Genomic DNA, 13245 nt, shown 5'->3' with positions numbered 1-13245 from the left:
AAATGAGGGAGAAAAAATCAAATTAAGTACGAGAACTAGCCTACAGTGAAGTTGGATCTCAGTGTATTTCATTATTCTCATAAAAATTTTTCTTTCCAGTAAGAGCATATCCTGAACAAACATTCCTAGCATGAAGTTGCTTTCCCAGAAAGTTGTAACTGTGAATAAATCTTTTTGGTATGCTTGTTATATGTCCTCTGCCTATTAAATATGGGATTGCAACTAGTGATCATTAGGAGAAATTCCCTTTTATTCCAGACTCCCTTACTTTGCTGATTTGTAATGGAACTTCTGTCCATAGGGAGTCAAGACTTCAGCAACATAAACTATTTTCTGAATTAATTTGAATGTTGAAAAGCCTAACTATTGCTCTCTAATGAAGGAGAGTGTTTTTGTGAAGCAGCTGGACCATGTATAGTGGAAAGTATTGAATCTTATAGTGGAAGAAACAGCCAAAGCACACTAAGAAAAATTATGTGTCCTTAAGAGAAAGTACATCAATATATTATCTCATTGAGAAAATGCTGCATTTTTACAAGTGTTGAGATTAAATACTTGTAAAAATGAAAAAGGGACATCAAAATAAAGGAGACTAGATGCATCATTGTTCAGAGTGATCTCAGAACAAGAACTGACACCTTGCCAAAGTTTGATAATTTTGGTTGGAGTGGAACTTGCCAACTACTGATTTCACTTGAGAATCAAACTTCTGAGTGTCTTACAGGTATTATTATGAATGTAGTTGCTATTACTGTTTTGCCGTGAGTTTTTTTTTAAGAATTTGTTTCCTTTTCCATTTACAGAATGTGAAATATTCCACTGAGCTGATTGTTAGAAAAGGCTCAGCTCAGAGGGGTTTTTATTCTCTGAAAACATAGCTATATGTGTGGCACTTCAAATTCTAAGATTAAAAATGGCATAGCTTCTGTATGTTTGATGTTAGTTTTTTTTTGGGGAGATACTGAGACAAATAGTTCAGCAATTTTTGAAAAAAAGAGAGAACATTATATGTGTATTTCAGTTCTTGCTGAAAGGAGACCCACGAGAGATGAGTACCCATGAATACCCAAACTGTACTCATGATGTGCTTGTCTTTTCAGAAAGAAATTTCTTTTATGTTATTGTGTAATTATGGAAGTTATAGAGAATTGGAGGGCTGACTGCCTTTTTAAAATTAACAATCTAGCTATGCTTTTTGATGGAGTAAGAAATACAGTATTTGATGGAAGAGGCAAAATGGATGAAGCTGGCATGTCTGTTGTGAACTGTCTTCTTGTATATGTTCTGTCACTGAAAGAGGAATTGATTAACTTCTTTCAGTAACTTGTTTGAAAAATTGGTTTTCTTCTGCAAAGGTTATTTTTCTTGTAATATTTTCATGAGGGATTGATTACATGAGGTAACAAATCAGCCCCTCTGAGTGAGTGAGCCCAGAGCAAGTTGGTGCAAGGAGGATTTTGTCCGGCAGGTGGCAGAGGACACGGTGTGTACCCGCTCTCCATGGAACGTGTCCATTCCTGCATGTGTAATGGGGAATGTTGGCAAGGCACACCTGCTTTCATGGGATAAAGTACTTTATTTTCAAGAACCTTAAAATACAAGTAACAGAATCAGTAATGTTTTCTTTTATTAAGAAACAGCAGCAGTCAAACCTACTTCCTTAAAAGTAATAAATTGTTGCGCACATCTGCTGTGGCTTGCAAGTTGTGTAGGTTTATCAGCTCTAGAAAAAGAGAATTAGTGTCTTGCTAACTGAAGAATCTTGAATTTTTCCCTGCTTGTGATATGTATCCTTAGTAATATACAGTGAGAATAATGAACTGTCTATTAATGGAGACATGAGCCTGGTAATTGGGGTGCATCTTGGACACTCAGGAAGCCAGCCTGGCTTACCTGAATGTGTGTTTGTGTAATGTGTTGAAGTGGAACACAAATTAAATGGTGCTCTTTCAATCCATGCAGTGATTATTGCCCAAATGTCTTTACTTCTGAAGTACAGAAGAGATGTAAATGGAATAATGCACTTTGTGTGTGTGGGTAGGATTGTAATACTGAAGGAGGATAGAGGAAAAAACTGGTGAGAACTTGTGGTTTTATTGTCAGGTCAGCAATGCCTTCTCAGTGCTGTAGCTGGGGACTCAGAGGTGCCTTGAAAACATTTGGCTGGTGGAGCATGTCTGTTTTCTTCTAGGAAGTAGTGGGTTAACATGTTGCACCCTGAAAGGGAGCTGTTGGTTTCACATGGAGCATTTATTTTTTACTTTTTATAGGCCCTCAGAAGGAACATTAGGCAAATGTATACAGGAGCAAAAATGGCTGTATAGATTAAATAGTGTAACCTTTCAACTTTAAATAGTCAAAATATGTATTGCTCACAGTGTCTAAAATTGTATATGAATTACTGAGCCTTGTTAGAGTTGATTGTGATGTTGGGGATGTAACTTGATTCTGTTAAATTCATTAGTTTCTCAGAATTTCAATGTATGTTACTAATTATTAATAAATTGGCTTTATCAATCTCAAATTTAGGCATGGCAACTTTACCTCCTAACATTCTTAAGTGTGAGAATTGCTTTCTCAATTTCTTAAAGCAATGTGCAACTTCATATGATATTATTGTATAGCTTCTATGGGTAAATAAAGTATTGGAAAATAAATCATGAAAACTGAATGATGGATTTTCTTTACCCCATTCAAGTAGTTTGTGATAAAGCTGGCCTATATTCCTGCACTGACTGAATATCTTAAATCCTGTTAATACTGAGACAACAACTTTTCCTGTAGTTGTATGAGAAAATTCTTGAAAAATAAATGGCAGAGCTACAGTTCTGTTTTCTAGTTTAGATGTACAGACTGAGAAGGTATCTGTGGCTTCGGGTGGATTTCAGCATTGCTTGTCTTGGTGACAGTGTTAAGTGTTGGTCTGTCAATTTTTGCTGCTAATTTTGATTAAATGTCTCACTTCTGGTGCTGTAGCCAATTTTAGTGACAGTTCACAGATAACAAAACTTCCAAAACTTGAAGGAACAAGAGCAGATGGATAGAATTGTTTCCATAACCCTTTTCTCCTCAGATAACATTAAAAACATTGCATTAAAGAAAACTCATGGGTTGTGTAGACGTACAGAGTGACACTATAATCCTTTGACTTAATTAAGATGGCTAGATGTTGATCTGCATAAAATTCTTTAAAGGTAATCTTCATTTTGTTTCACCTCCCTTTTGTTTCTCTTCTATCAGATCGATTTAAAAAAATATATGTTCATCTCCCATCTCCCAGCACCACACATGGATTTTGCTTTCATGCTTCTGTGACATCCTGTGCTGATGATCTGGTATCCATTAAGATTCTAATGAAATCCCTTTTCCCCAAAGCATTGTGGAGTGACAGTATGGATGGTTTGGTGTGGATATATATGTATGGGACGGTTGAAAACTTCTGGGTGATGCTTTTAGAGATTTTTTTTTGTGTGTGTAATAGAAAAAAAATGTACTGTGTCTGCATAAGGTGTTTAAAATTCAGTGTAAAATACTCAGTGTAAAATTCCTTTAGGAACTGAAACTGTTTTCAGAATACTACAGAACAGGAATGTTATCTAGATTATTGCTTAATCATATGCAGAGTATGATTATGGAACACAAAAGTGGCTCAATTTTTTTTATGACCATTCAGAAAAATAAACTTGAGCTCCTTTATGGAACTGTAATGTTGTCTTCCCTTGACAGTTTATTCTTTAAACTACTACAGAAGCACAGAATAACGTGGCTAGGAAGGGACACACAAGGGTAATTGAATCCAACTCCTGATCTTGTGCAGAACAGTCCAAGAGTCACACCATGTGCCTGAGTGCATTGTCCAAACTCTGTCAGGCTGGTGCTGTGACCACTTTCCTGGGGATACTGTTCAGTGCCTAGCCACCCTCTGGGTGAAGAAACTTTTTCTAATATCCATCCTAAACCCTCCCTGACAGCTTCATGCCTTTCCCTCAAGTCCTGTCACTGGTCTTGAGACTGAAGAGATTGGTACTTTTCCCTCTGCTTCCTCTTGTGAGGACATGGTAGACTCTCTCCTCAGTCTCATTCAGGCTGAACAGACCAAGTGACCTCAGCTGCTCTGGCTTTCCCTCCAGACTCTTCACCATCTTTGTTACTGTCCTTTGGACACTCTCTAGTGGCATTCTGTCCTTCTTACACTGGAGCACCCAGAGCTGCCCCCAGCACTGGAGGTGAGGCTGCCCCAGTGCAGAGCAGAGCAGGACAATCCCCTCCCTTGCCTGGCTGGTGATGCTGTCCCTGATGCCCCACAGGACACGGGTGGCCCTCCTGGCTGCCAGGGCACTGCTGGCTCATGTTCAGCTTGCCATGGACCAGGGCCCCCAGGTCCATTACTGTGGGGCTGCTCTCCATTCAAAACCACAAAAGCAGTGTTTGCAGGAGTTTGTTTCAAACCCATTGTAACTATAACATCCAAGGGAACATGCTATGGTATACTCTAATAGTTCTCTCATCTCTAATGTGCTTAGAAAAAGGCTGCATAAGAATTAATGTTAATCACTTCCAGGTATCTGTAGTTGTAGTTCCCTTACCTTGACTTGTGAAATTATGGCGGTTGAAATACTTTAATTTTTCTAGTAAGTTAGTTGAATAGCTTATCAGTGGACAAAAATATGATAAAAAGCTCCCTTTTTACCTGTGCTGGAAAAAAGTTCCTGTTATTTTGGGTAGCAGGTTATCAGAATATAAGGCAATTATTTCATTGCTTGTTATCTATTCTAAGCATATGAATTCTCACATTTAGGAAGAAAATAATTATTTTTAAAACTCAGTGATGGTGACTGGATGCTGTATAATATTTAAGGTATAGGAAATAGCCCTGACAGAGATAGATTTAGGGGCAGAGTACAAATGAGTTTTTTCATGGTGCATAATTAATATGATTTATCATATGCTACCACCATGTGTAGTATGAGAGTGGCAGCCACACATGGGATATGTGTATGCATAAAATTAAATTTAAATTAAATCTGCATTGTAAAACTCTAGTTACATATTCATATATAGTTTTGCATGCTTAGGTTTTATCTGGTTGATTGGCTGATTTCAGTAATTACAGCGATTTCTAAATTTTCTTGTTTTGTCAATCAGTATTATTTTTAAAGTGAAGCTTTATGATTAATGCAAAAAAATGGCAGTTGAATGAAGATAAAAACTTACTAGATTTATGTAATTGTCCCAAAAACTATCTTCTACCATGTTTCTTTGCAGCTTTAAATAAACATGGGCTTAGGAGTATGTGTCTAAATTAATTCTGAAACATCCTTCACATTTAATCAGGTCAAATGCTTCATTTATAGGGGAGGAAAATTTTTGGCAAAATTGGAGGTTCATTACTGTTGTCCTAAAATGATTTTGCCTTCCCTGATGGGGGGAAGGAAAAAAGTTTTTTTCATTCACTGTTTGCATTTTATTTTGTGGTGGATGTACAACTGAATTGTGCCTTTCTGCTACAAGTGATGTGAAAGAATATGTGAGGTATTTTGCTGTATTTCGTATATATAAATATTAGGATAATTATATTAAAACATTTCAAACAGCATGGATTTTTCTTGTAAAACACAAATTCTTATATACCACAGTCTTATCTGCCAAGGTTTTGATGGTGAATATAACTGAAATAATAGTCTGAAAATAATGAAAGCCTCCAGAAAAAACTGTGCTATATGCATTTTTAAACATGAAAATGCACTTTTGGCAATAACTAAAGATATTTATAAATTGTGAGAAAATTCAGTGGATGCTTTCCTTCTTGTGAGCAAACATCTACTTTTCAGTTCCTTCCAGTACACCTTTATAAAATGCAGCACAAGCCTAGGAAAATGCCACTTCTAGAATTGATAGTGAATGCACTTCTCACTGAAAGATAGTTTTATACTCTTCTATTTGGGATTTATCTCATCTTTCACTAGAAGGCAGTCTTCTCTTTGTTTCATTCTTCTGCCTTCCAGTATTACTTAGGCAGCTATACCAATGACCTTCAGCATATTGCAAAACATGTTACACTTGCACTCTGTAGTTGGGTAGTTTCTTCATGCATGCACATCTGTGCTCTTTGTCTGCCTATAACACTTTCTGTAAATTGTTCTGCTATGAAATTATAGCTTCAGTGATACTTGAGGGGTTTTGTTAGGTTGTGGACTTTTTGCATCTGTGCCTGTCAGTGAGACATTACTTGATCGTATGACTTTCTTATGCTGTTGTGCCAGTACTGACCTCTGAGCTAGATGGTATGGGGTACTTTTAATTCATACATACACAGTTAAATACACAGTTAGGCTGAAATGATGGCTTCAGTACTTCAGTATTACTTAACTTTAAAGGAACTGATAAATTGAGCATTGAGAGATTTTATATTTCAGTGATTAAAATAAAACTTGTGCAATATGAATAAAGATTGGGTGTAAAAATGCAAACAACCTTGCAGCTGAAACTTGCAGTGTGCCATGAGAGACAAATGGTAAGATTTTGCCTCTCATCCTTGAAACTTCACAGTCTTTGGTTAATTAATTTTTGCCACCCTTACTGGAAGCATGCAACAGCATTTAGATTTTCATTCATTTGCCGGTGTCGTTTTTGGAAACAGAAACACAGAACAGATCCTATGTGAGGACAGCATGGATGCAAATGATTTGGACAAAGTTTTAAAGTGTTATAAAAAGAAGGAAGATGATATTTTGAAATGGAAAAGGGTAAACAGGAATATTGGGTGGAATCCACGGGAGATAATGTAACATTTTTTCCCCTCTGTTTCAAGCAGGTGAGGGGATCTAGTCACTTTTCAGTTTGATTCTGTAAAGCAAAAAAGTTTTCACTAGGGTCAGCATGCTGCTTAAAGAGATACTACTCTTGAAAAATGAATTCAGGATGGATGAGTAGCATTTTTTACAGAGGAAGGCAGGATGGTTGCATATCCCCTTCTGGCCTACAGATTTGTAAATCTATCAGTGTGTTTGAGTTTCCTTGTCTCCCTCTTGTGGAACCGGAGTTTTGGTCAGTATGAGTATCTCGTTTCTTAACTAAAGTACTGTTCTAAGCCTGTAACTGAAATCTGTGGCAGCTGAGTTTTAAGCCATTGACCAAATATGATGGATGCACTTGGAGCTGGAGACATGGAGGGACAGGGAAGAAGAAACATGTTCAGTTAGGGACAGGGAAGAAGAAACATGTTCAGTTAATGTCACTGTGTAACTTAGATAAAAATTGACTGCTTTTTAGAATGATACAGAGAAATGTAGCTTAATAGCAGAAGTTATATATTTTTTAATTGTAATAAGTGTAAAACAATAATGCATTTCAGTTGTATGAAGAAGAGTTGAGGGTTGGGGGCAGGGATACAGCAGCCTTTTCTTTTGCTGTTCTTCAGATAAGCTTTTACTGCTCAGCGTTATCCTTTCAGCAGTCCTTCATTTTTTTTTGTTCTAAATGCCTTTGCTCCTGGCAGGTTTTACTACTATGGAATGTACATGGACTACTTCTCAAAATGATGCAATATGACAGGAAATCAATATTTCTTTTTCATACTAGATTTAAGGGTGTGATTGTCGTAGCCTCATCTTAGAGTGTTAATGGATGAATAGCTAATAGTATGGTGACAGCCTTTGGGGGGAAAAAAAAATAAATCAGTGATCTGTTTAACCAGCAGCTTGGCAAATATGAAAACTCCCACTGCCTTAAAATCTGCGCCTTAAAATCTGTGCTTTCAGACATAACCTTTAAGGATCTAGCACCTAGTTTTTGACGGAGACGAGTTTTTCTTGCACTAGTCGGGTCAGCTGAGCTGATGAGAGGCCCTCGGGCGACAAGCCCAAGGTCACAGCCGGACCTGCTGGCCGCGGTGCCTGCACCCCTGAGACAATCCGTCCTCTCTCCGCGGGTTCTCCGCAGCCGCACTTGGGAATCCAGTGGGGCGCGGCTTCTCACACGGTGCCGTTATAGCCCTGCTGCCGTTCCAGCCTGCAAGGAAAGGGAAGCTCGTTCTCCGTGGCTCGGGGGTGCCCGAGCGGCCGCGGGCGCGGCGCGGGCGCTGCGGAGCGGCCCCGGACTGCGCCCCGAAGTTGCCGGGCGCGCACCTCGCGCGGTCACGTGCGGCGGCGGCGCCAATCGGCGCGGGCGTGATGTCAGCGCTCGGCAGCTGCGGGGATGCGGAGCGGGCTCCGGGCGGTCCGGCATGGCCAGGCGGCGCCGCGCGGCGTGAGGGCGGCGGAGCGCCGGCATGGACGAGCCGGGCATCCTGCGGAGGCGCGGGCTGCAGGTGGGGCGGGGCGCGGCGGGGCGGTGCGCGCTCCCCGCAGTTGGGAAGTTGCCCTCCTCACCTGCGGCGGGGCGCGGTGCCGGCGGGGGGACACCTGTGGGCGGGCGGCGGCGGCCGCCGGGCTGCTGGGGGCGGGCGGCGGGCTCGTCCGCGGAGCCGGCGGTGCAGCCCGTGCCCGGGCGCTTCCCGAGGAGCCGAGAGCGGCGGTGGCGGCGGCGGTGTGGTTCTCCCCGCCAGCCGCGCTCCGGGCCGGGCAGTGGACGGGCATTACCGGGGGGGGGGTGAAAGTTTGGCGGGGCTCGGCGCTCCGGGCGGCTGCGGCGCACTTTGTTGAACGGCGGAGCGGGCGCGTCTTCCTTTCCCGGGCGGCTTTGGGCTGACTTTTCTGCTGGCGTCCCTTAACTCTAGAAAAACCCGTATCCCAAATAGAGCGAGGGTTATGACACAGTGTTGGTACCGTATGTTGTTTGAAGCCAAGACTCGAAGCGTATATCCTTCTAGGATAGTGCATAAGCCGCTCAAATAATTAAAATGTGTGCAGTTATATATCTATTGGCAGAAAGTGTATTAATAAAGAATATGTGACTGGAGGCGAATAGACGGTGTAGTTACTTTTTTAATGTTTCACCAAAATGGAGCACCACCTCAAACTACATCATTACGGCCCATTGTTCAGAAAGCCCCTTTTCTCAAGTAGCTCTCAGTGATGAATGTACTTCCTTTCTTTTGTTTTCCTCCACATCTGCAATTTCAATGGGAGGAGGGTGAAAAGGAAAGTCTCCATACATTTGGGATCGTTATTCTTAAGTAATATAAACCCCCATAAAACGTTTAACATGCACTGAACTTGCACAGTTCTGAACTTTTTAGTAAGACGCCGTTTTTGATCAGTGCTTTCAACTTGGTGCTGATCCAGTGCGACAGTTTTTGTTAGATAGAGGCGTACAAGTCGAATCTCTAGCATGTTGTTATGTAGGATATGGAAGTCCTCAAATTCTCTTGGGCCTTTTAAAGAATCCAATAACTTTTCTTTAACTTTTTGTACGATAACACTTGCCTGCGGAAAGTAATTTTCATTAAAAAGTTAATTTAGTCAGTCCTTATATCTTAAATATTTTCTGTCATTGATAGCCAAGTAGGGGGGAGAATCTCTGCTGCAGGTTGAGACCGCGGATGACAGCTTTTAAAGGATATAAGAGTTTCAAGAGGTATATCTTCATAGTGAAACCGGATTTCCTTCTCTTAAACCTGCTCTAATCCATTTAGTAGTGTAAACCGGATTTCTTCCTTTTGAATTGAACTGCAGTCTGGTCTGATTAAGTTAAAACTTAAACCTTTGTGTGAAAGAAATGTGTTGAGTTCTGCAGATATTATTTTTATTTTATTTTCTGTAACTTTAACAAAACAATTTTGAATGAATACCAAAAATATTTTACAGCTATTTACAGTCACCTAAGAGTATTGAGAGTTATACAGTGACTAAACCAAGTAGCAGAGGGGCCTATTCACACTAGCAGTACCTGCAGTTTTTGAAGATGTGTACTTTATGACTGTCCTTAACACCTGGTCCTAGAATGGAGAAAATCAGCCAGTGGTCAGAAGTGTTAAAATTGACATATTGTCATTTAGAAAAAGATCGGAGGGATAGAAATGCTGTTTACACTTAAGTTGTATTCATTAAACCATTAAAGTGAATCTGTCTTTATATTGTCCTCTTGCTCTCCTTATGTTCTTCTGTTGCTTTGTTTCTGTCTTCATCTGTGCTTATGCAACTAGCCTAGAGACTGGTATGATGATCTTGTGAGCTGGAAAGCAGGTTATATGACAAGGGGTGTAGCTGCTGTTTTAAGTTTTGTTAATAAATATTAAGTGTCTGAGTTGTTTACTTTGCTGACCTTTTGATATTATAGTACATTCCAAAATAGTGACTTGGTTATTTTATAGTCATAGTATATGTTTTTACCATAAGAAAACACCAACCCTAAATAACTCTCCACTCATTGTTTTCTGTGGGACTAATCCATGTATTTTGTCCCTTCTTCTTTTTTCATATGTTATTGATACTCTCATGTAGACTATTGAGTATATTCTGAAAGAAATTAACAAAAAACCCCCAAGAGAATAAAAAAAAACCCAAAACACCCCAAAAACCTCAAAATGAAAAAACACCAAACCCAAACAGACAAAGCCTCCCGCAACAAAACACCCACCTCCCCCTCCAAATAGCAAAACAGTGACCCCCAAAAATCAATGGAGGAAAAGAAAAGGAAATTTTGTGAGTTAAGACTGTTCTGAAATACCTGTGGTCTTCAATATAAGGTCAGATAACTTCATGTAACTTTGTCAGTTCTCTTGGTTAGAAGTAGAAATGTTAAAAGCAGGTAAATCTGCTTAAAAGCTGTGTGCTTTCTTAGGTGAAGGTGCATTTAAATTAAACTGAGGATACAATGATAAATAGCATATGAGTAAATTAAAAGCGAAGTTGGTATAACTGCTGGTTTTCTTTTTTCTTTGTACACAGTTTGCTTCAAAGCTTGATTTACAGGACACACAAACCATTTCCTTTTAGATGGGAACCTGATGTAGTTGTGTTTAGTGCCTTGTACCATCGTGCTGTGTTTAAAAAAAAGCCAGGAAGTAGCTTGAATTGAATCTCAAAATACAAGACTTAAGTAAATATGTAGACTTGAATAAATCTTGTTTCAGCTTGATATGTAAAAGATTTTCTGTTGAGGCTTTGAGAGAAACGGAGCCTTTAATTGGTTGCAACCTGAGTACACATACCTACTTAATCTTACTGCAACCTCTTTCTTGTGTCTAGCTGTGTATTTGTATTCATAGAAGAATAAAGGCATCTGAATCTGTAGTATATGCTCCTTTTCAATGAGCAGATTCTGAAGATTTAATTGCAAAGAACACTTTTTTTGTACGAAACATTAGGATAAAATTGATAATTTCTTTCAACTTCTAAGATTTTAAAGTGCAGTTTAGTATGGATTGAAATAACAATTTCTTGCAAATAAATTTGAAAAAGGTGAAAACAGCTAATTACTTCTTGCACATTATTAATTACATTCTTAGTTGCAGTCTGCTAACAGCCTATGTTTGTAGTTGTTTGACTAAGTAGTGTACTTCCTATTGCCTTAAACTAACGACTCTGAACCCAGACATGGATGGTAAAGGTAGCACATATTTCCCTGAATCTGTAAGGATATGGGAATGTGGGAGAAACCTTAATGCCAGAAGCAGCCAGCTTCAGTCATGCTTCCAGTGCTGATTAAGCTTTCACTTTGTCAGAGAGATGCTTTGGACCTTCACTTTTCCTTTTGCTAATTTCAGTTCTCCCTTAAGTGGTTCATAAACAGTGTCTTGTAAATCTTTGGGTAATTACATGAGCTTTTTTAATTAGACTTGCAGAGAAATTGACCAACAGCAGAGAAAGCAGATGTACATGAAACCTCTCAAATGTCAAAGAAAATGCTGTGTTTATTTCTTTTCTTCTCTCTAGGTATATAAACACTTTTGTTTTTCAATGCTGGAAAATTTTCATAGGGAATCTTCTTTAAATTCAGGGTGACTGCACTGCATTGTTTGCAGTGATACGATTATAGTCAACATGGAAAATTCCACTTGGAAATCTAATACATGCATTGATTTGAGGGGGCAATGGGTATGAAGTAAAAATAATTTAATCACAAAATTCAGACTTACTGCTGTAGAAATGGAAATAGGCAATGTAAAGGAAAATGTGGTGTAAATAGAAAGTTGCTATTTTTGTGGATTTGAGAAAATCAATTTATACCAATTCCACTTGTTTCTAGAAAGGATGGCAAGGGGCACAGTCATTATGTAGCCTTGACTACTCCTTTCTTCTGTCTTCAGTACAGGAAAACAGTTATTTTTGCAGATAGATGTTTTGAAATGTGGTGCATAAATTGTTGAGACCTTTGCAAAAAGTCATACTTACAGACTTTTCTAAGTGCTTGCTTATTGGCTCGATGGGAAATGCTTTTACTGAGAAATCAGAAAGAAAGGAAAGAACTTCATGGAAAAAATGGCCTTACTCACAACTCCTAAGCAGGTGATATTTCTTTGGAGAAGAAGGTTTACTGAAAAGAATTCTTTCTGAAATACTGAAAATTGATGTGTGAAGTAAAAGGGTTATCTTGGAAGCCACACTCTACAGGAGAGGAAAGGAAAGAGGTAGGCCGTAACTATCTCTTTTCTAAATGCAGTTTGTGTTTGGGTGCTCTGCTGAGGAAAAGAAAGATAAAAGTTGAAGATCATTAGTTGGAATTTGGCCTGGTGTCTCTTGCAAAGTGAAGAAAAAAGAATGTAAAAGTCAGTCTTACAGATGAGGTTCTGGCAGGGTTCTTAATTTGCACTGGTTTGAATACCGTATATGTCAGTGTTCTTCTGTAGCCAAGAGAGACCTTACCCATTGTTTCTGCTGGTGTTTCTGTATTAGTGGAAATGGTTTTACAGTATCAAAGATGAGTTGTGTAACTGTGAATCAGGTTTCATGTATCCCTCTGCCTCTCAATGTGTGTATGTAAGAAAAATTTTGTGGAGGGCATGGAACCAGAGAAGGATTTAAAAGAAACAAACTAACAAAAATTGCAGTTTGCAGTGGATTCAGATTAGTCAGTTAAGAGGCAGACAGATGTAACACTTCCAGTGTGGTATGAGAATAGCTGTGTGTCTGCATGCTGCATTAATGCCCTGCTTAGTAGTTGTGCCCAGACCTGCCTGAAAGGGGCCACACTTGCAAACTAAACTTTTCTACATTTACTAAAACCTCAAAAATTTTGGAGTAATTGAGCTACTCAGAACTACTTAAATTGTGATACTTGCTCTTTCATTTTATGAGTGCATTGCATGAGCAACATACATAGATGTAAAATGTAAAAAAACCCTAAATTTTTTTGGTTTTTTTT

The 13245-nt window shown here is 39.1% G+C and overlaps 1 protein-coding gene across 6 annotated transcripts in view; it reads left to right on the top strand.

Moving 5' to 3' along the window:
- The window catches only part of MAST4 (microtubule associated serine/threonine kinase family member 4), a 278365-nt gene that overhangs the window by 89709 nt on the left and 175411 nt on the right, over positions 1-13245 (top strand). For 2 of the 6 annotated variants that reach the window (XM_071425294.1, XM_071425290.1), the window contains exon 1: positions 8255-8308. The exons of the other annotated variants lie outside the window; for them this stretch is intronic. In XM_071425294.1, coding sequence (XP_071281395.1) covers positions 8270-8308 — 39 coding nt within the window. In that variant the 5' untranslated portion in view covers positions 8255-8269. Of the gene's footprint in view, positions 1-8254; positions 8309-13245 lie in introns of those variants that run through there. 6 annotated transcript variants of the gene reach the window in all.

The sequence above is a fragment of the Agelaius tricolor genome, unplaced genomic scaffold, assembly GCF_023055355.1.
Source record: "Agelaius tricolor isolate 1412-34295 unplaced genomic scaffold, bAgeTri1.0.p SCAF_4, whole genome shotgun sequence".
NCBI classification, from domain to species: Eukaryota; Metazoa; Chordata; class Aves; order Passeriformes; family Icteridae; genus Agelaius; species Agelaius tricolor.
Note: the sequence above shows the minus strand (reverse complement) of the source record. Positions and strands in the feature narration are given on the sequence as shown.